At 39.6% G+C, this 24,260-nt stretch overlaps 1 protein-coding gene across 8 annotated transcripts in view; it reads right to left on the bottom strand.

Moving 5' to 3' along the window:
* The window catches only part of SCHIP1 (schwannomin interacting protein 1), a 419,220-nt gene that overhangs the window by 6,066 nt on the left and 388,894 nt on the right, over positions 1-24,260 (bottom strand). For 3 of the 8 annotated variants that reach the window (XM_065410681.1, XM_065410685.1, XM_065410683.1), the window contains 4 exons: positions 16,943-17,061; positions 6,222-6,339; positions 5,074-5,271; positions 2,580-2,703 (listed from right to left, as the gene is read on the bottom strand). In XM_065410681.1, the coding sequence (XP_065266753.1) occupies positions 2,580-2,703; positions 5,074-5,271; positions 6,222-6,339; positions 16,943-17,061 (559 nt within the window). Of the gene's footprint in view, positions 1-2,579; positions 2,704-5,073; positions 5,272-6,221; positions 6,340-16,938; positions 17,062-24,260 lie in introns of those variants that run through there. The other 5 variants (XM_065410680.1, XM_065410687.1, XM_065410684.1 and 2 more) reach the window with 4 other exon arrangements.

Below are 24,260 nucleotides of genomic sequence, written 5' to 3'. Positions count from 1 at the left end.
GTGGCACCCAGAATTCGACACAATACTCCAGTTGAGGCCTAATCAGTGCAGAGTAGAGCGGAAGAATTACTTCAGGTCTTCCTTACAACACTCCTGCTAATACATCCCAGAATGATGTTCGCTTTTTTTGCAACAGTGTTTCACTGTTGACTCATTCAGCTTGTGGTCCACTCTGACCCCCAGATCCCTTTCCACAGTACTCCTTCCTAGTCAGTCATTTCACATTTTGTATGTGTGCAACTGATTGTTCCTTCCTAAGTGGAGTACTTTGCATTACCCTTATTGAATTTCATCCTGTTTTCAGACCATTTCTCCAGTTTGTCCAGAACATTTTGAATTTTAATCCTGTCCTGCAAAGCACTTGCAGCCCCCTCCCAGCTTGGTATCGTCCGCAAACTTTATAAGTGTACTCTGTATTCCAGTATCTAAATCATTGATGAAGATATTGAACAGAACCGGACCCAGAACTGATCCCTGCGGGACTCCACTCGTTATGCCCTTCCAGGATGACTGTGACATTGCAACATAACAACAGGGGAGAGAAAAAGACATTTTGAGAAATAGAAAAATATGTCTGTGATGGGGTGCACTTGCCCTACACTGGCCAAGAAGGGGTTAGCCCCACACGTTGGGGTGGAGGAAGCCCTGCCCCCTCGCCCCTGCTGGGCATGCTGCAATTGGAGCAACAGTATAAAAGGGAGCAACTCAGCTCAGGCTGGGCTGACTGCTGAGGAGGGAGGATGCACCTTGCAGGCTCCAGCCCGGGAGCTGTGGAAGCCCCAGACCGTGGAAGCCAGAGGCACCGAGACCCAGGCGGACACCCAAGCACCTGCGGACGCCCAAGGAAGGATGGAGCTGCACAGGCAGAGGAGCCCAAAAATCCTGGAGATGCCCGGACTACTGCATAAGGGAAAGGGTAAGAAGTAGCCCAGGGGGACTAGTCATTGTGCTGGGTGGCATCAGCATGTTTCATTAGGCTCCCCACTGACTCGATGGGGAGCACACTTGCCACTCCCAGGCTCCATCCCGTCCCTACTGGCCTCTGGGCCACACAGCCCTGTGGAGGAGGGCAGCCTTATTGATTCTGGCCACTACGCTGCACAGTCCAGTGGAGGAAGGCAGTCTTATTGACCTGGGCCACTCGGTCATACTGCCCTGAGGGAAGGGCAGACATATTGACTTTGGCCGCCAGGCCACTTAGCCCCACGAGGAAAGACGACCATATAGACTTTGGCCATTAGGCTATACTGCTCTGAGGATAAGGTAGTCAAGTGGTCTTAACCATGGGGCTACAACGCCCAGCCCTTGTCCCGTCCCAAAGAGGGAGGGGATGCACTTGCCCTGCAACAATGTCCATACAAAAAAATAAAAATTGGTAGTTTCTAAAGCTAGCTTTAATTAACTAGATTGAGAGTTGACAATGCCCCCTTAAGCCCTGGAGCAGTACTGCCTGAGGAGCAGTAATTGTTTTAGATATGATTTTTAAAAAGCCGGATTCTGTAAGGTGTTGAGAACCCACAAATGCAGGGAAGCCTGGTTTTCAGATCTTGCAGGAGCTGCTCAGCACTTTAGAATATTGGGCCTTGCAGGCTATTGGATATCTCTAAATAGATCAGAAGGGAAAAAGAACTTACCATATATACTCGATCATAAGCTGGTTCGTTTATAAGCCGATCCCCCAAGATGGATAAGTAAAAATGGAAAATTTTTATGACCCGTTCATAAGCCGACCCTATAATTCAGGGGTCAGCAAACTCTGGCTCCCGGGCCATCAGGATAAGCCGCTGGCGGGCCGAGATGGTTTGTTTACCTCGAGCGTCCGCAGGCACGGAGGTAAACCTAAGTAAACGAAGTGTCCCGGCATGCCAGCTGCTTACCCTGATGAGCTGGGACAGCAACTGTTGGGGAAATTTTTTTGGGGGGTGGGAGAAGCTGGGGTCAGGGGAGTAACCCCTGTGGCTGTGTTAAAAACCAATGGCCCTGTGTCCCCGTTTTTCCTTGTTTGGTTTTCCCCCAAATCAGTAGGATTCTTCCCACTGATGCCTAGAACAGTCAGTGAAAGTTTGGAATTGATTGGATGCGGCATTTAAAAATTATCACATTACATACAGACAGCAGTGCTGGTGAGTTGAGTTTAAGGCCCACACAAGTTCGGCCAAATATGATTTTTCAAGTTAATACATCAAAATGAACACACAAGATTTACTTTCTTCCTATGGTAACATACATATTGCACTTTTTCCCACACCCAGGGCCGGCTCCAGATTTTTGCCGCCCCAAGCAGCGAAGGGGGGGGGGTGTGGGGGGGAAGCCACGATCGGCGGCATTTCGGCGGCTGCTCTACTGCGCCGCTTCATTCTTCGGCGGCAATTCGGCAGCTGGTCCTTCCCTCCGAGAGGGACTGAGGACCCGCTGCCAAATTGCCGCTGAAGACCCGGACGTGCCGCCCCCTTCAGTGGGCCACCCCAAGCACCAGCTTGCTCCGCTGGTGCCTGGAGCCGGCCCTGCCCACACCTAAGTTAATGTACTATAGCTAATTAAAAGGAAAATACCAAAGAATTAAAACAAAAATCACTTACTTTCTATTTGTGAGTGGAGATCATTGACTATCACTTGTAGCTGCCCAATAGTCATATCTCTCAGGTCAGTGGGTTTTAAACTTCTTTTCATCAAGCATTCACTTATATGAGGCATATGTGGCAGCTAAAGATGGATTAAAAGCCTTTTAGGTTATTATTACTTCAAATGATTTATATTTCTAAATAAAAATAATAAAAAATGTGTTGACATTCCAAGTACTACCCTCCTCTTTCCCCATCCCCTACCATGCACATGCTTTCATGTAGCCATAGAAAGCCCATTTACTGAGACTTCCAAAATGAAAACTTGTGATTAATGTTTAAGTCAACCTTTCAAAGGAAAGAACAAGGATGAATAAATCCTTTTATGAGAAACTGTCACAAAAATAATCATCCTCCCCGTAGTTATAACCTTCTAGCTTCATCACTTCATTTCCCCCACAGATATCACTCCATAAATGACCCAATACAGTGACCCATCTTGACTCTGCAACTACTGATTGAAATTTCATACCTAAATCTCTTGCCTTGTATGCAGTTATACATGGTAACTGCACATCCCTTTGGCATATATGGATATTCCTAACTGAGCCATTTCTAAAACACTAAGAATCAAGCTTAAAACAAAGCGTTTAGCCACTGGACTGTATCTACATCATCACAATATAAACGTTGATGTGGCATTAAACTAGACAAGTGTCAACTTAAATAGAAGCATTCTTGAGAAAAGTCATCTAAAAAGACAGCTGTTACCAATTACTGACAGTTTTAAATTAAGATACCATTTTAATTCTCAATCAGCCTTTATGTTTAACACAGGCAGACAGGATAGATGGATGAATGGTTAGCCTTAGTTTTTTGCTGCTCTTCAGAGAGTGATTTATACAATATAGAGTGGGAGAGATTTATTTGAAAACCATTTTAAGTCTGGGATTAATTTTTTCATATATTCCATTGCTATATATGTTGGAAGAATGACTATTGAGTTAAGGTCTCATCTTTAAAATGTACGTTCTACTTTCAAGTACTTATTTTTTTGGTTTTCTTTTCATTTCTGCTTAGCAGAGTTTTGTTTCTGCTGCATTCTTTAATTACTAATCTGAACAGATTTGTGAATAGCGGTAGTAATGATTATATATTTATCTCTTAGTTTTCTCTCTAGATACACATTACACACACAGTTAAAAGATTAACAAAGGCTTATATAAAAAGTTAGTTCTAATTTACTGATAACGGGCAGATGCAAATTATCTCCTAAAATAACATTTTGAAAGGCTTAAATGTTATTAAAAATTATATGCATTTTATTTTTCAGCACACGCAGATATATTATTATAGGTGAATAAATAGAACTTCACTCGTGGGTAGTTCCAGTGACTGCAAAAACATCCTTTTGAAGTACACTGTATTGTCATGCCTTACTCTATTTCTGAATTTGAATATCTTTATTATTCTGTCAAATCTTCTAAAGCAGTGGTTCTCAACCTTTTTGAGATCAGGACCCATTTGTAAATGTTTATGGGCTGTGGTAACCCAGTAAATAGTCAGGGATGGAGGCCCTGGGGTGGTTTTGGTCAGGTCCTGCCCAGCACTTACCCCACAGTGGCAGGTCCTGTGCTGAGGGGCTGACTGGGCTTGGCTCTCCGCTCTGGGTGTTGCAACCTCTGGGGTTGCAGAGCCAGTCAGGTTTGGCACCGCCCCCCCGGACAAAACTTGTGTGAGTGGACTTGTCACCTGGCTCATTGGGTTGCAGTGCCACTCATTCAAATTTGGCCTACCAGGACTCCCACCATCATGAGGGCTGGGCCAAACCTGACTGGTGCTGGTACCCTAGAGGTTGCAATACACGGAGCAGGGAGGTGAGCCCAGCCAGCCCCATGGGACAAGAGCCACAGGTTGAGAAATCCTGTTCTAAAGTTGGTAATTTCCAGCTGAATAACCTCAGATAATTTTGTAACAACTAGGAAAGAGTTTCCTAAGAATCTCTTTCGCTCTCTCAAACGCACTTATTTATTATTACTTATAAACAAATAGATACACATATATGAACATACAACCTCTAACTTGTAAGACACAGTTTGGCTTCATTATTATAAAATATTAAGTATGGATCTGATCCTGCAAATGTTTACTAGCAGGTATAGTGCTTGATCTAAATAAGACTACATGTGGCAGTAAGCACTGCACCCAATAAAATGTGTTTGCAAGATAGCACCTTAAAGCTAGATGACGTTTCATTGTATAGAATTTATTTTCCCTACTTTCTCGGACTGTAATGAGCACTAAAAATTATTTTCAGTGTATTTTACTCTTTGTAAATAAAAAAATCCTTTGTTCATGTTGTTTTGCAGATATTTGGATGCACTAGTACAGAATTTGGATAACTGGAAAGAATTAGTTATTCTCAAGTGGTTAAGTATCCCAACAATAAAACAACAAATTAACAACATTTGGTGGTCATTGAATGCATACTGGCCTTTGGTTTGATACTCACAAGATCAGCTACGGGGGATTTTTTCCTGTTCTGCTTTTCCACCTCCACTTGCATTTTGGCCATTGGTTTTGCCATAGCCAAAGCCATTTTGGCTTCAGCTTGCAGTTTCTTTTGTCTAGTGAGAAAATCCATGTCATCTAGGGATTCGGATTCCTCTTCAGTAGTGTCTCTATCAGAGTAGGAGGAGCTTTGCTTGCTCTAGGAAAGTGCACACACATCAGTTGTAAGTGTATAATAACGTTCACACTTTAAGATAGACAATATTGTAAGAAATTTTAGCTTTAAGCTTTAAAATTTTCATGTATGCAAGTGGTGTGATTTCTTCAGGGGAGATGGAGATCATTTAATTGTATTTATTTGCTCAACAAAATGATTTTTAAACATCAAAAACCATTTTTCAAGACAGGAACACTTAAATGCTAATGGTAACTTGAGTTTTAGTTAGGTAGAGAAACCTGCTAGATCAGTGAGTGTTTGAAGGCATGGATTGAATCAAACTCTGGGAAATCCCAGGGAGGCCCTCGGGTATTGTTAATATACGGGGAAAGAAGGAATTGTGGCAGATCTGCTAATTTCCTTGTTACAATAATGTTCAGAAGGAAGGGGTGGTGAGAAGCTGATGATGCTCCATGCCATCCCCTTCCTTACTGTTACCAGCCCATAAAAGGAGGGAACTTATTCACATATCTAGCACATCTGAGCTACTAGGAATATGCAGTTTGTTGTAGCCATGTTGGTCCCAGAATATTAGAGAGAATATGGGTGAGGTAATATCTTATATTGGATCTCTCACCAACATAAGTTGGTTCAATAAAAGATATTACCTCACCCACCTTGTCTCTCTATCTAGAAATAGTTTGCCAACTGCGGCCAGCAGTCAAAATATTTTTACAGATAATCAAGGACTGTTCTTAAGATAACAAGATGGTTATAAAAACTTAACTAGCTCCTTGTCTGCTTATATCATTGCCAGTTTATAACTTTTCCCAATCATAACTTAATTTATACCTATCTTAAATATATTAAGAATGGCACATGCATGTGCTAAAGAATTATTTTAAATGATAGAAGCTCATGTACATACTTGTGCTTTAAAATCTTTTTATTTCTTCAACAAGGCCTTTTGTGAAACTAGTTATCAGACCTACCATTGGAGACACAGGTGTATCCAAGCTTGTTTCAGTCTTGCTGTCATCGGCATCGCTATCCTTGTCACTACCACTGTCATTTACAAAACAAATCTGCAGGTTCATCCCACTTTGTAGCCTGGAGGGGGAGGAAAGGGACAGGTGTTAGCATGCATACTCTCTCTCAACAACAAATCCAAAGTACTGTCACCAGCAATCACTGTTGCTTAACAAGATGTGCTAACATATTAGCAAATATAGGAGCTCTGACCTAAATCAAGACTGAAGGTTTAACTGTCTCTATCAGCATATCCTTCTGAGAGCCAGACTTATTTCTAGCAGAAAAGAAAATGCTAGAGTGCCTTAAGCACAAGTTATTTAACTTTTAAAAAGAATGCCGTCAACTTGATTTTTTTTTCAATTTGTGTAAAAACAAAAAGTGTTTCCAATAGGTTTTTTTTTTTAAGGGAAGTATTCATTGTGTCTAAAAACAAACATTCCCCATGGTATTATTTGAAACTTAAACATTGCAGCACTAAACTTGAAAGTGAAATTGACTATAAACAAAAGTGTAATTGACTTAACTGATTCTCAGTGTTGAAGAGGAGAAAAATATAAAGAGTAAACGAGGCGAGTAAACGAGGAGTATAGTGTCAAGTAAAATTTAGTCACTTTTAATAAATCTAGGGTGTTCTTAGGAACACAGTGAAAGCAATATATTTAACACACAGGGCCAGATCCTCTGATGTGGCGTGGCTACTTTGCCTTGCAGTGCTCATGAAACCCTAGTCATGGACAAGGACTCCATTGTGCTAGGCTCGTACAAACTCAGAGCAAAAATCAAGCTGAGGAGCTGATGGATCCAACACTGGAAGGAAGACCTCAGTACAAGAGAGATCCTCTGATGGCCGAGAACCCACATAGAAGCTCTTGTGCCATTCCCCATCCCTGCTGCTGGCACAGTTTCTCCATCATGCACTGATCTCCAACAAAGAGAAGTTAAATTCCGAAATTCAAGAACCAATTCAACAGCAAAGCCAGGAACAGAACACAGCTTTTCTCGCTGAAAGTCTTGTGCTCTACCACAGTACTGAAACACAACCGCTGATTTTAAATCGTAGTTCCTGTGTTTCAATTAAAAAGCTCGCCAATTCAGTAACGGTACTGTGCTTTTGCTGCCATCTGTTGTTGAATTTTAGTATTTCTAAAAGCTCTACACAGTTTGTCATTATACCTTTCTTGATAGAAAACATGCAGTTTGTAATATAATGCACAACTGCCGCAGTGAAATGATATTCATTTAAGGGTTTAATTTACAGTATTCCTATTAATGTCTTTGTATAACCTGACTGCCTTTCAGACCAGCTCCAACCTAGACATTCCCCTCCACCCCCACTCCTTGTTGGCTCGTCTATTATTGTAAACTCTTTGGGGGCGGGAACTGTCTCACATGATGTGTTTGTACAGTACCAAGGGACTGGATCCCTGATCACAATTGCGGCCACTAGGTGCTACTGGGGTACAAAGTAATAGATGTGCCTTTATTGGCAAAAGGCGGCAAGGACCATTGTCGGTCTTTCTAACCTTCTGTGCTGTGAGAGATTTGCCCTTTCCAAGAACACCTACGCTCATTTGTCAACTGAGTTTTTTCCAACTTGATGACTTAGAACAACTCTGGGTGGTGTGGTTTCAAAATGCAGATAATAAGGCAGATCTCTGGGTTTGGGGGGGGTGGGTGGATTAACAGTTCTAATGCTGAGCTTTGCCCCACTTTTGCTCAGATAATGGTTATCCCTTTGAGTACTAAATGTATCAGCTGGGGAATTTTAGAAGCAGCATATGCTTTAACCTTATCAACCTTTAATTCAAAGATTCATGGAGTTTAAGGCCAGAAGAGACAATTAGATCATCTAGCCTGACCTGTATATCATAGACCATGAAATTTCATCCAATTGCCCCTGTACTGTGTTTGAATAAAGCATAACTTGTGCTTGGCTAAAATTTATCTTCCAGAAAGGCATCTGGTTTTGATTTGAAGACATCAAGAGATGGATAATCCAGCACCTACTGGGGGAGTTTGTTCCAGTGGTTAATCCCCTTTACTGTTAAAAATGTATGCCTCTTTTCTAATTTGAATGTGTCTGGCTTCAACATCTAGCCATTGGTTTTTGTTATGCCTTTCTCTGCTAGTGTAAAAAGACCTTTAGTACCATTATCTCCTCCCTCCCCCCACCCCACCCAAAAAGATACTTTATACAGTATAGTCAACTAATCTCTCAGTCTTCTTTTTGAAAAATTAACCAAATTGGGATCTTTAAGTCTCTCATTGTAAGGCATCTTCTCCATTCTCAAATCATTTATGTGGCTCTTTCCTTCACTCTGTCAACATCCTTTTAAAAATGCTGACACCAAAACTGGACGCAGTAATTCTCCCCATTGCCATATGCAGAGGTAAAATCATTTTCAGCTGTTCGTCCATTATGACCCCTAAATTCTTTTTGGAGTTACTGTTTTCCAGGACACAGTCCTCCATTCTGTAGGTATTCTTTGTTCCTATATATCTAACTTGACTATATTAAAATACATTTTGTTTGACTGGCTTACCAAGCAATCCAGCTCTCTCTCTATATGACTGCCTGGTCCTCCTCATTTTTTACCACTCTGCCAATCTTTGTATCATCTGCAAATTTATCAACAGTGACTTTATATTTATTTCCAGATCACTGATAAAAATATTCGTTAGCGTTAGGTTTAGTACTGATCCCTCTGGAACCCCCTAGAAACACCCTCTTTTCAATGAAGATTCCCCACCAACAAACTACTTTTTGAAATGTGTCAGTTAGCCAGTTCTTAATCCATTTAATGTGTGCTTTATTGATATTGCATAATGTTTTTTTATTAGCATGTCAGCTGTACTGAGTCAAATACCTTTCAAAAGTCTACCTATATCACATCTGCAGTTATTTTTATCAACCAAATTTGTAATCTCATCAAAGAATAAAAGCTGTATTTTCCATAAAGCCACATTGACTGGCCTTAATTATATTACTATCCTTTACTTCTTTACTGGTTGAATCCTGTATCAGCTTTTCCATTATTTTGCCTGGGATTGATCTCAGGTGAACCGCCTATAGTTACCTGGGTCATCCCACTTGCCCTATTTGAATATTGGCATGACATTAAAACTCTTCCAGTCTTTTGGAAATTCCCTGGTATTCCAAGATTTATTAAAAATTAACATTAGGAGGCCAGAGATCACCTGAGCCAATTCTTTTAGGATAGTTAGGTGCAAGTTCATTTAAGATGGAAGTTTATATATAAAATAACATCTGCCTACCCTCCTCCCAGCTCACACTACAACTTCCTAATCAGAACCAAGATACACAGGAAAATTAAAAAGTGTATAGGAGATGTTTCTCCTTTTTAAATACAGGGAATTATGTTCACAAATTCCCATTCCTCAAAAGGAGAATGAATCCTCTTGCTGGGGCCATTAGGATAGAAGAGCTTTTGTAGGATCAAAAATATCCAGAGGACTTTTCAGAAAGCGTCAAAAGGAAAATAGGAGAATTGCCTGGACCGAGTGAAATGAGAAGGCATTTAAAACCACAGGAAATCACCTTAGCACCACTTTGTCTCTGTGGGAATGCAGACACACCTTCTCTTAGGTTAAAGCCTGTAATTCCTTTACATTCCTGGTAGAGGTAGTAACCAAGAACTCTACCCAGGAAAAAGTATGATACTACAGTTAATGGTTTAAGAGTGCACTTTGAAAAGCATTTAAAAATAGGTTGAAGTTTCCAGGTAGATCTGATTGCCTTCTAGCTTGACTGCTGCTGTGCCAATGGTCTCTGCATATTTCACTAACTTTAGTTTCACTTTGAACTTTTATAACTTATAAAATTCTCAATGGCCTATTATGTGAACACTATCTTTCAGAGAGGCAAGGAGCTCTGTCAATCATTCCACTTGCAATATCCCATGCAAGGGCAGATACCATTGCAATCCCTACATGCAAAGGGCTTAAGACTGCTCTGTCCATGTACCCTCAGAGGTGCAAATCATTACAAAGGAGGTGGGGGAAGAAGCTGAGAGAGTGTCTCCTAAGCTACAAAAACTTCCTTCATCTTTTGAGCTCCCTCATGGAGGATGGAAGTTTTTGGTAGTTATCTCAATCAGAGGTGTGTACTGGGAAAGTAAAGAATTGTGCAGGTTTCCCCCCCACCCCCAATATTTTCCTATCCTACTCTTAAATTAAGGACTGCTGTACTGGGAAAGCGCTGAACTTGATTTATAGACACTGGGGTGTCTGCAGAGGAACGATTCAGATTTAAAGAAAGCTCGTTTCTATGCCCAAACTTTGCACATACTTTCTGTTCTTCCCAGACATGTAGTTTCCATAAGGAAGCTGCGATTTGAGAATTATTCACAATTCTTATTTCACTAAGAATTTCAAATAAGAGGGGGAAGTAAACATATCACTACACACACAACATAGCGTAACTCACAATCACAGGCTCTGATGCATGTCATTCTTTATTCCTTATTCCCAGCAGATTTGCTTATATTCTATTTAGTGGGAATGGTCAGTAGAATATCATTTTCCATTTATTTTAATGGCTCTTTTGATGCATTATTAATATGCAACATAATGATAAATAATTGCACACTGACATTATATCACATTAGGTTTTCAATGGGGTTTAGGCATAAAGAATGAATTACAGCTACCCAGGGAAACCTGTAACAAAATACATCGTTCTACTTTGCTTAATATTGAATTGTTCAGAGAGGGAAACAGGTATAACATGCTGGTTTGCTCAACTCAGACCCCTTTCAAAGGCACAATCTGAGCACCTCAAAAACACAAACAATAACAGAAAAGGCACACAGTTCAGGTTAGAGAATAAAGAGCTCACCTGGGAGATAACTGTTAAAACTAGATTCTATTGATTGTGATATATTAAGAACAGCTGTATTATTCAGGTCAGATTAAAGTGGTACACAGATTTAAAGAAGGGACTGACTGTTAGGTTTAGCAAGTGATTACACTGAGAGGGGAATTTGCAAAATTGAGACATTGAGCTGGATTCTCCTCCTCCCCCCCCAAAAAGCCTCCTGTTAGGATACATGGCTGGAAAACATAGAAAACAAGCAGCTTTTTCAGATGATGGCTTTTCAGATGTGTATATTGTCACGTCTCCTGTGGGCTGTTGCAGCTCAGTTTGCATGGAGACCTGTTTAGGGTTTTTATTTTTATGCCTGCATACATTGCCACCAGCAATGGCCATTCATATCTTATTCATAACACCTAAATAAAATTCTAGAGTAATAAAATGTTAACATGGATAAATGCCTTTACTGCCATTATTTGCTCTCACAATGAACATACTTCAGAACGCTAAAACAATATGAGACAAGAGATTTCTTGTTACATTAGAGCAGCACTGGCCTAGCTATTCATATGAATTCCCTACATTGCACACGTACAACTACAGTCTATTTTTTAACTCAATTTCACAAAGAAAAAGTAAATTTATCAACGAAAAGTTACACTGAATGCACATTCATGTTATGACAGTAGCTATCAAAAACAAAAAATTCAGTAATGAAATGCACCTCACTGCACTCCACGATGGGAGTTCACCCTTCAATAGCAATACTGTCATTGTCATTAGTTTCTGCCACAACCGTAAAATTCTTGGAATATATTTCATAGTGAACTGTAATATATCCACCACACTATTATTATGCATTATTTGTACTACAGTAGTGCCTAGAGGCCCCAGCCAGACTGCAGTCCCAGTGATCTAGGTGCTATAGAGATAGAGGGAGAAAGAGAAGACAGTCCCTGCCCCAAGAGCTTGCAGTCTTAGACCCTAATCCTGAAACATCTACACATGCATGTAGCTTTACTACCATGACAGACAGCAATATGAATACTTACAATCATAAAGTTAATCATGCATGTAAGTGTTTGTAGGACCATGGCCTTAGCTTAAGACACTGTAGCGAGTGAGTGAAACAGCAGGGCCACTGTAACACGAGCATGTGCAGAATTTCTAGGCACAGGAAGGTTTTTTTTGTTTGTTTGCTGCTAACAGACAACTTTCATCATCTGCATTTTTTGTTTTGAAGTTTTGTTTGAGAATTTCATACTCTTGAAAGATGCCAGATTAACAGCCCAGGCAATTCACTCCTGTATTCATTCTTAGAACAGGTACAGTGTGAGCAGCAGTGGTGCAAACTTCCCCGTATGACTCTGTCAATATGTCTAAATCCTGATGCGGAGGGACCATCTCAAGAGGTAAAAGTCAGTCTCCATATCCATTCAATATTTGGTCTGTCTGCTGAGACTGCAAGGAAGACTGCCAGTTGGTGCTAATTGTAAGTGGTAGTGTTTGCCATATGGACAGCTGTTCAATAGGAACTAACTCATTTGACAAAGGCCATTAAAAAGAAATAAAATCATCTTCTGGTCACTAACAACCTTAGCTGGATTCAAACTGGTAACCTAAAGAGGAAAGAATATGTATTCCATGTTGCCAGCTCGGAATATTTTTTTGTAGGGATTCATAAGTTCTGTAAAAACATTCTGAAACTACAGAGTTTGAGATACATGAATCACGAAAAGAATGGTGGGAGTCTTATTATATAACTGCTCACTGGAAAATCCTATTTCTCTTTCCAAATCGGTTTTCCATATATGCAAACAATGCACCTTGCACGCAAATGTTGATTGAATAAAGGGGGGGGGGGAAGAGAATACAAGAGCTGGACACGTGCTATATTCACTATATAGTAAAGGGCTTTTATTATCTTTTTCTTTTCTACAGAACATATCCTTTTTCAATACGAAAGCACTCCTATGAAGATTCCTCCACCCCCTATAATAACAACCAATGTGTTTTAAAGTTCTGACCGGTGTATAAATATTAACAAAATTCAAAAGCATTTAGTACATCTGGTAATTTCACTTGGTACATCTGTCAAATTCTGCTTGCACACTGTTAATTAGACCTGCTGTATAATTAGAAGATAGGGGTTACTGGCTTTGCTTTAAAGGAAAGTAGTTACTAAACAAAGTCAAATTGTTTTTCTTTTCAATTTATTTGACGTTAATCTTGATTTTATAATTGTAACCTCTCTCAAATAATGGTTAATTCTCTCCTGCTTTTGTGCATCTTTAAGATTTTGTCTCTTGCCACACCCTGGAAACATGTACTTCTCTACACTTAACATGAGAGTCCATTCAGAAACTTCCCAAATGAGGTTAGCTGTTATGGGGAGAACAACTGGTTCACCACTGTCTGGGTAAACACACATCTCTGGACTATTTTGAAACCTATTGTAGGTTTGTATAATAGGACTGTCATTTTGGTATAACATCAAACAACATGATAGTGAAGTATGAGAACAGATAGAGCCAGCTCCACAGATATGGTAGATTTCCACACATAGTGCAAGCTAAAGGTGGCTTAAAGCTTATCTTTCCACTCTATACATCTTTTCAGGGATGATTCCCCTTAACTAAGGCAGAACAGACAGATGGTTGCTCTAACTTATGCCAGCTGTAAACAGATCTAGGATGCCAAAACAATGCAGAGGCATATTTGCCTCTCTCTCTCTGCTCTGCCTATGCCCTTTCCCCCCGATGTGTGTGTAACTGGGGGAGCGTGAAATGAGAGTGGCATATAAGCTCCTATATTGGCTCTGCACTGCTGGGTAAATACCCTTACATTGCAGATATCCCTCCAGGGCCAATTATACCAGCATTGGAGCTAGTTTACACTGGGGGCATGATGAAATCAGCTGCATTTCTCTGGAGAATTTGGCCCATGGGATTCTCTCTCTGTTCCCTTTGGATTTAAAATTATTTAAAAAAAAATTACAGGTGCCTTGTGAAGAAAGGCTTTCTTTAAAAGATCCTTTTATACTTCCAGTTAATATTACTTTTTTACATTGGTGGGTCTTTAGGAGCAGTTTGATGAAGTCTGGGTGCACCCTGGGGTCACAGCAGGCTGTTCCACGCACATGGAAGGCTGCATCAAGCCATACATTGGAGAAGACGAAAGGGGCATCATTGGATAATCAGAAAGCGGTCATCTGAGCTCCTCTATCATGGACATCCATAGTGAAAACACACTGCCCAGAGCACCTGAAATTTAAAACCCGGGTCTTTCCAACTGTATGGCTCTATGAAATATCATTGTTTTGGAGGGTGAAACTCTGTAGCAGCCAGATTCCAGTTCATTAAGGACTCTGTAGATTAGGAACAGGACTTTGAATACTTATGTGAAAGGGGAGCAGATAGTTTATGGAACATTTGCTATGCATCTGTTGCTTGCATGTCATGTGTCCATATCATCCTTTGTTGCACATGAAGTGCACTGCTGAGAGTTGCACCAGCTTAAGCCTTCTGGTGGTGGCTGTGTTTAGTTCCAGGTTGAATGAGCTGGATAAATCTAACCTAGAGGAGATGAAAGCATGTATCACCATGTCTTGATTCTAGCCAGAAAGGAAAGGGGATACAGTGTCCTGGCTAACAGAAGATGCTACCATCATCTTCAGGAGTAGTGACTTCAGCATGATTTCAAGGCTGCACATCAAATTGATGACACCCTGGACAGCTGTTGAGATTAGCATATTGGCAATTTCCTGGATGTATTTCTCTTTCCTACTATCACAATGCTCTTTCTTGGACTGACCACCAAATCTGGTCATTTTATCCAGGCATTGGACATCTTGATGACAGAAAAAGCCCAGTAGTTAAGTTGGCAGAACAAGAGTTGATTTTCATCCACATATGGGTGGCACATAAGTATGTGACATTTCATGATCTCTGAATGACCTTATAAGATGTTCAAAGGAGAGAGAATAATGAGCCTTCTGGAACTTTCATGGTTGGGGCACAGATGATGAGGAGCAAAAAATGCAACTTATTAACTTTAGGACAGAGTTTTACAACAGAGAAGACAAGGGAAGGTTCATATTGTTGCTTTCTTTAAATATTAGAAAAATCTGAAAATATAACTGAGAAGATTTCTTATTTTCTGCTGAAAATGTTCCTAAATGTATGCTTTCTGACTGGAAACAAATACTGTATAAACATATTATACTATATTTTTAATGGGTGTTTTGAATAATTTACTAAGAAAAACCAGAAAACTAAGCTATTCACAAGATGTCAGGAGGGATAGCTCAGTGGTTTGAGCATTGGCCTGCTCAACCCAGGGTTGTGAGTTCAATCCTTAAGGGAGCTATTTAGGGATGTGGGGCAAAAATCTGTCTGGGGGTTGGACTACATGACCTCCTGAGGTCCCTTCCAACCCTGATATTTTATGAGTTAGTATGGATGTATCATTATTTTACATACTGGAGGGATGTATATGGCCATGAAGATTACCTTTATGTGGGAGTAATTTGTAACTAAGCTCTTATGCATCAAATGCATAGTTTAGTTAAAAAAAAAAAAAAAAAAGGACTACTAATTTTTGCAACCTTATCTTTTTGCAAGTCCTGACCAAATTCCCTGGCTTCCTCTATTGGATCATGCCTACTTCAATCCCAGATCTGGAAGCATTCATGTGTTTTCCTTACATTTAACTCTCACATACAAAATACCTTCTATACAACAGTACATCCAAACAGATTAACCAATGCAATATATTTCTTTCACTGTCCAGTTTTCTAACGACATGCACAAACCAAGACAAATCAGGTTCTGTTTTTGAGAATGCACATACCTAGATGGATCTATGCTGTAATAATACTACCTCTATTGCCAACTTCTTGCACACCTGAGATAGTGTTATTCACATTTAGCTGGGAGGGAATGGGGGAGGGGGGAAGAGAAGAGGGAAGAGCTGCAACATTCCCATTGTCCAGAGCCATGCTATTAATGGGGCTAACTGCGACATTTGCTTGTGTTGATGATTTTATTTTGGGTATGTTCAGTAACAGCAGCAGCAACAATAAGAACAACAAAAGGATAGCTCAGCTTTTGAATTAAAACCAGAATATTGTTTGCCTGCATGACAAGTAACAGGTCATTCTACCTCTATTCTGTTATGTTTTCATAGCTAATCAGCAACTTGATCCTGCAAGGTGCTGAGTGTACCCAATCTCACTGGAGTCAGGGAGATTTGAAGGTGTTCAGGGATCTTGCAGGAATGAGTTGCAAGTTCTCTTCCCCGTTGTCATATAGCCGAACACTTTATGGTGGAAGAATTCAGCTCTGTGTAAAGCCCTTTGTAACTGTAATATCTCTGTCGGCACAATAGGCAAGAGAGAGGCATTTGTTATAGAATTCTAGAAATTAAAGATGGTAAATTACCGGATAGGTCACCTACTCCATCTCCAGCCAATGTTCTATAACCTCAGTCCCAAGATTGTTCTTTTTTTGGAAATTATTCACAACAAACTGACATGACAGATACCAAATTTGTGTGGAACCTAGGAAACCATGGATCTAAAATGAGGGCCCTTTAAAGGTATTGTTGCCACTAAAAATCTAGGGAGGCAACCAGAAGAGAAAATGGAACCTACAAACATCAGGGCCTCCCTCAATATTCTAATGAGTTTCTCATAGGACTTCATACTAAAGATATAATACACTACCCAAAGCCTCTCATTAGTATTTACCTCCCCCATCCCCACATATTCCCCTTTAATTTCACTCTGATGCTATGCCACATGAAATCCATAAACATTTGGAATGTTCACTATGCCATTTGACTTACCGAGAAGAAAGGCTTGGCTTGCCACTTTTGCTACAGCTGGTATAAATTCCTGGGCCATCATCAAAGAAACTTCCAAGTGCCAATTTCTGCCTGATAGATTCTCTCTCATTTTTCTGAGCCTAAAAGTGCAGGTAGACAACAAAGTATTAACACATCAGCTATAACAACACATTTCTGTAGTATTCAAGCTGACAGCAGTACAGCATGTACAGTATTGTAACATTAGATAAGCAAAGTTAGAACCCCACCACCACAGTGAGGACATTTCATAAGCTTTGTTTTAAATTAATAATCTCCTTTCAGTTGCCACTGACGTACATACACTATTTATCTCAGCCTTGTTCACCTCAAAATTATCTAATCCACTCAGCCTCAATGCTTTAAAGAACAGCTTCTTCATTCTTCCCTCGCATTGACTGTCGCTCAAGTACCTAGTCTCCAGTGGAGATGATGATAAATGGGGATGAAATGGTGGTTCTAGAAAAAAGGTACTGAAGGAAACCAACCTTTTATGCCTAACAACTCATTGTAAACCTAGAAAATTGCTGTGTTTATACTGTTACTTGGATTATGGACTCATAACATTTTAAGGAAGATTTTCCAAAACATTAGCAAAATACTTTCATATGGAGTTAACAACATAAAAATATCTGTTCAAAAGGAAGCTGCAGCTATTATAGAAAAAAACAGAGTGAAATCATTGGCTCATACATGAGAGTATAAACATTTATTAACTTCCTTAAAAATGTAAATGATGAAGATAGTTTCATGAAATGTTTGTTTTCAGATTTATATTTTTAAAATAAATAATAATAATATATATAGTGGTTGTGCCGAAAATATAGGTAGTGTGAAAAGACACCTTTTTTCTGTCTGAGAGAGCTTACATTCTTACCTTCTTATATATGAATGGACACAAAATAATTGCTGAAGCAGAGTAGAACAAACATCTGGAAAGTAACCAGTCTGATCTGAACTGAATTACCACAATCAAATTTATGTTACTTTTTCTATATACACCTCTATCTCAATATAACGCTGTCCTCGGAGCCAAAAAATCTTACTGCATTATAGGTGAAACCGCGTTATATTGAACTTGCTTTGATCCACTGGAGTGTGCAGCCCCGCCCCCCCGGAGCACTGCTTTACTGTGTTATATCCGAATTCGTGTTATATTGGGTCGCGTTATATCGAGGTAACGGTGTATATTTTCTTATGTGATTGTTTCTTCTCCAAACAATTTATTCAAAATATATTTATAATGGCTATTGCTGAATTACTTTTTATGGTTTTCTTTATAATTTTACATTTAAAAAATGTAAGCTACAAAGTGCTTTAAAAATCACCAATCAATGGCTATAGACTTGGTTTTATATTTGGACTGAACCGATCAATATGCAGTAAATGAAAACTTTCTTTATGTTTAGTATTAATAGAATACTGTACCAGAGGGCAATAAATAATTGTGTGTCAACATTGACAGCAAAAACATGTAGGAAGGCAAAGGACTAATGGAAAGAACATGTTCAGCCTATTAACTGCTCTAAGATAATGTACAGCACATGCTGTAAAATATGTAATAGACAATCAAAAGTATACTCTGCAAGTCTGGGTTTACTTCTGATGTCTTCATATAAATGCACTTGAATTGTTTTACTTGATTAATGTAATTAAAGATAAAGTACCTTTCTGATTCTACATGGTAATATAAAATTACATGCAATTTTTTTTAAGCACAAAAAGGCAGATCATAATGATTTAGTTATGACCTCAATCCTGGATACTGATTTTACACTATTATATCATCCATTATATGGTCAGATTCTTAGTAGAATTTGGTCTTCATTTGAAACCTGAACTCTCTTCTCGTATCACAATCTGACAAGGATGGCCAACTTTCTACTGTGTGAAAACCAGACAATGAGCGCCCGGAACCTCTCCCGCCTCCTGCTCCGCCTCTTTCCATCAAGTCTCTGCCCCCTGCTCCTCCCCCGCTACCATCGCTCACTGCTCTCTCCACCTCCCTCGCCCTGCCAGCTGATCAAGGCTGTAGGGGTGGGGTGGGTAACTGGGGCAGGATGGAGGAGGGGGAGCCACACTCCAGAGGGAGGGGAAGCTGCAATCTGGGGTGGGTGTGGGGTGAGTGGGGCAGGATTGGGGAGGGGAAGCCGCGCTCAGGGCAGGACAGGGGAGCTGCCAGTACCTCTCTCCACTGGAGCCGTTCCTGAGTGCTCCTCAAGTCTCCAGCAGCAGCTGCTGCTCTTCCTACCCACCACCCCTGGTGGCAGAGGCCAGTTACTGCAAGTAACCAGACAGTGTCAGCAGTGCTAACTGGACTCTGCCAGGTTCCGTTTTTGACTTGACTTTAAGGGTACATCCACACTACCCGCCGGATCGGTGGGTAGCGATCCATCTATCAGGGATTGATTTATCGTGTCTTGTCTAGACGCGATAAATCGATCGCTGAACGCGCTCCCCGTCGACTCCAGAACTGCACCAGGGCGAGAGGTGGAAGCGGAGTCGACGGGGGAGCTGCGGCCGTCGATCCCGCGCCGTGAGGACGGGTGGTAAGTCGATCTAAGATACGTTGACTTCAGCTACGCTATTCTCGTAGCTGAAGTTGCGTATCTTAGATCAATTCCCCCCCGTGTAGACCAGGCCTTAATCAAAAACCCGACACTTGGCAACCCTAAATCTAACCCCAAAACATTATAGGTAGGCCTGGTAGCAAAACCTATAATTAAAGTTGTCTAGCATTTTCAATTATAAGCCCCAATTTTCAGATGTTTATAACTTAGCCAGACTAACTGTTCTAGCTAAAATTTTCCATGTTTGCGACGTTCCTCAGACTGATCTTATATATATATATATATATATATATATATTTGTTTATTTTAGTTTCAGCAAAAATGGTTTAGTCATTTCAAATAATAAGTTTAGGTAAAAATAGGTAGTTTTGCCAATACTACCTTTTCTTCCCAACTGTTTCTTATTTGTTATTTTATTAGCTCTCCCTGGAAACATCTGAAAAACAAAATACTTTTGATAGCTATTGATGCATGGGCAACTTCACACACAACTCTTCCCTCATTATGATAAAAATATACACCCTATATCCTTTTGCAGCCTCCAGCAATTACTAGTAGGCCATATCCTGCTATTGACTTTTATGCCAAACCTTCATGGACTTCAGAGACAGTCATGTGATAAAGAATGGCTCAATACAGTCTATGGCACTTTTTCCAACATAAAGCTCTGCATTGGGTTTCTAATTGTAGCAGCATACCACCACTGCCAACTTTGGAGAACAGCACTGGGGGAAAAATGAGAGGAGAGACTTGAAGATGGCTATCCAAAGTAACTTCAACAAATGAATAAAATACAAATTTTTGAGGACAAGGAATGTATTTTTAAACCTCAATATTATTTTATTATATTTTACTTCGTGCAATGAAATGCTATGCTAGACTGTGCAAATACTACCAATTAACTGTCTCTCTAGTGATCAATTCATAATACATTTTGTTACAACAGCTAAAAAGGTAGAAAAGAAAGTCTGCTTCACACAGCACAAGCCAGATAAAGCAAAGCTGTTCTTTAGATTCTAATTCCTTGATTGTTTGTCTTACAGTTTGTAGCTGACGCCACATTGTCTGTTTTGAAGCAATTACATTAATCCCTCAGCTTCAGTGAAACCTTCTGTCTAGTGAATTCTGATAGCATCATCGTTAGTAGCCCTCATTAATGAATAAATCTAGATTTTGATGCTCACTGTGTACTATTCTCTAAAATTTACAGTAATGTATAGTCTTTCATTCATCCAGTATATAGCTTTTCTATCCAAACATGATGAAATAACATACTGCAGCACAAAACAAAAATCAATAGCTTTAAAAGCACATTTACTGAACTTAATAAGATGGAATATTAGTTTTCAGTACACCGAAAGTGCTGATACCATAAAGTAAGCCCCCATCAAATGATTCCTTGATTAGATTTTTCATGCAATCTATTACATGCTGAAGATGCTTGCACCCTTAATCTCTCTCAGCATTTTTTAAACTAGAAAAATGTCAGTTTGAAGAGCAAATCAAGATGTGAAGAAGGCACTCACTAAAGAAACAATGTACTATATCCTATAGTATCAAAAAATCTAAATACAAGGTTAGAACAAATACAGGCCAATCCCTGCCACTTCCAGTTCTCTTATCCTATTCATTTTTACAATGAATCACTATTTTTAACTCTCCACAGAATGTTCTAATAGGATCTTTAGACCCCCAGGCCATGCCTCAGTACTAGAAGCTAGGAACTCCTGAATTCTAGTGAATACTAATACCTACTTATCTCTCTCACAAGTTTGCTGTGAGGATTAATTAAGATCTTTGAATATAAAAAGTATAGATAAGTGTTAGATGAAAGATTTTTTTTTTTCAAATCTGAAAGTAAGTAAACCAGGCCATACCATATGATGACAGCGTTTTGCCCCCGCAATCTCGCTAACCTGGGTTGTTTGTCCTCAACACACAGCAAGGCAGAAAAGATGTGAGGGATGCGATATAATTCTGTTGCAACTTTAGTAACTTAACTCATTTGGGAACTATCTGGGTAATAACTTCTACAGTGCACGTCATGATTCCTTTATTAATCATTTCCACCAGTTGGAGGGCTGCCATCAGTCCCGCACCACCACCACCTCCCCCACCCAGCCCCCTGCTCATTGCTGGGATCCCCAGCCCTCCCCTCGTGTGAGGGTTAAGGGACTAGGGAAAGGGGGTTCTTCTCTCTTCACTGTACCAGTCATTAGGAACCACAGCAACATTCTCCAGCTTCTTTAGGGGATATCTTCCACTAACTCCACTTTCAATTCTGGAGTATCAGGGAACCCAGACTTCCTCAGGAATGAGTACCTGCACTGGACATCTTTTGCTTTTGCAGTCTGATACAATTGATCAACCCAGTGTTTTTAGTATATCATGGGCATACACAAACAGCATTAGTCAGCAATTAATCATCTTTTAACTGACACTCTTTGCATATAACACATTATATCCTAATTAGTCTAAATCTACACAAACTTATATTTTGACTTTGTATTCATATGTATTATGATACTTAGTGACAGTATCATGTCCTATAGGTGCGTAAGGATTTCTGGGTCAATGCAGATGAAAACAAAATATTATATTAGTATCCGAAGTTTTAATATAAAAATTAGCATTGTTTGCAGTAACTTATTTTAAAGCTACAGAGTCACCACAAACTTTCTAAATGTATACAGTGCTCATTTACACTAGATACACAAATTCAAAGAACTCTATAATCTAAACATTAATAGAGAAATCCACTGAAGAGACTGATATACTCTGGACAAGGCTAGCCACAAAATTGAACTCAAGCCCTTAGTCAGCTCTTAGTCTGTTCATTCCCTCTGGGGCACCTGGCATTGGCCACTGTCGGAAGACAGGATATTGGGTTAGATGGATCTTTGGTCTAAGTACCAGTATGGCTACCCAGTATGGCTGTTCTTATGTTACTAGTATGGTGACCTGGGTTCTAGTGACAGTAGTATTCCTCTACTCCCTTAATATGCACCTGAGGGTCATGCCCCACCAGTTGAAAAACATGTATCTGCTCCAGTGCTTGCAAAGAGCAATGTTTTCTTCCACTTAATCTACTCTTAAGCACCTCTGCTAGAAGGAGCAGTGGCCTTGTTATTAAGGAACTGTCTTGGGAAGGTCCCAAATGCCTGCAAATTGAACATTATGATGATTAAATATTTACATAGAGGAGTGCCTAAAGACCGCAAAAAAGGATGAGAACCTTATTGTGTCCGGTGCTGTACAAATGGAGAAGAGAGACAATCCATGATCTGACTGGGTTGCATGTTGACTATGGCTTTCTAGTGTTTTAAGTTTTTCTTTACCTCAAGTCTATTGCTTATTATTCATCTCATTACTGTAAAAAAAAATTTCAATTTGTATTAATATACTACCCTCAAATATCCCTTTCCTCCAAGTCACACAATTAATTTCCTTATCTTCTAACCTATTTATCATTTTTGTGGCCCTTCATTGGATTCTGATGTATCTATATTCTTTTAGAAATAAGATGCCAAAAATATAGGACTCCCTCCAAGCTGGCATAAAGTATTTTTAACATTTCCCATGTTCTACCAGTGCTAACCCTACATTCAAACCAGAATGTCATTTGCCTTTTTTGCAGCTTCACTTCATTTTCAGTTCATGTCCCATCTGTCTGTCTCTCTCTCTCACCTCCACAGATTTTTCTGCATTACTGCTCTTTAAGTAGCACCCTCATCTTTTATGCTTGTGCTGGGAGTTACTCTTCCCTGCTTTTTTAATTTTACATATTTTGTCCCATTTAGATCTCTCTAAAACTTTCAAATCATTCTGTAATTTTAATCCATCCACCACTGTGATTGCAATTCTTCCCAGTTTGATATCTGTACATTTGATCAATGTTCAATTTATTTTACCCACTAAATAATTACTGAAATATTAAATAATACAATTCCAAATACTGAGCCCACATTATCCCACTTTATAAGTCACCCTCTAGATAATGACCATAAAGGAATCAATTGTGCCATAAAGTTGTTATAAAACAGGGAACAGTTCCTAAAAAGCCTAATATACTTGAGAGCTGGATTTCATGCTAAAGATAGATCACCGTACCAGGTACACTGAATAGTCTAAGAGAGATATTAGAGAAATTTGGTTTCAGACAGGAACCAAATCAATAATCTCATTCCTCAGCTACCAAGAATTTTAAAATTATTTTCTACATTAAAAAAAAAAATCACAATGAAACACTTGGAATATAAAAACATTAACATAAATAATATTGTATTATATACATCTGTGGTCAAAGATAGGTCTTAAATCTACAGTGAGATACACAGATTTTCACCAAAGAATCAATTTTGTGGCTATATCACACAGTCTAAAACAGGGCTTGGCAACCTTTCAGAAGTGGTGTGCCGAGTCTTTATTTATTCACGCTAATTTAAGGTTTCACGTGCCAGTAATACATTTTAACCTTTTTAGAAGGTCTCTTTCTAGAAGTCTATAATATATAACTAAACTATTGTTGTATGTAAAGTAGATAAGGTTTTTAAAATGTTTAAGAAGCTTCATTTAAAATTAAATTAAAATGCAGAGCCCCCCGGACCGGTGGCCAGGACCCAGGCAGTGTGAGTGCCACTGAAAATCAGCTCGAATGCCGCCTTCGGCACCTGTGCCATAGGTTGCCTACCCCTGGTCTAAAAGGACAGCAGAAAAAGTTTTACTTGTAG

Source organism: Emys orbicularis, chromosome 9, assembly GCF_028017835.1.
Source record: "Emys orbicularis isolate rEmyOrb1 chromosome 9, rEmyOrb1.hap1, whole genome shotgun sequence".
Classification (NCBI taxonomy): Eukaryota; Metazoa; Chordata; order Testudines; family Emydidae; genus Emys; species Emys orbicularis.
The sequence above is the reverse complement of the archived record's forward strand: the minus strand, read 5'-3'. Positions and strand labels throughout refer to the sequence as shown.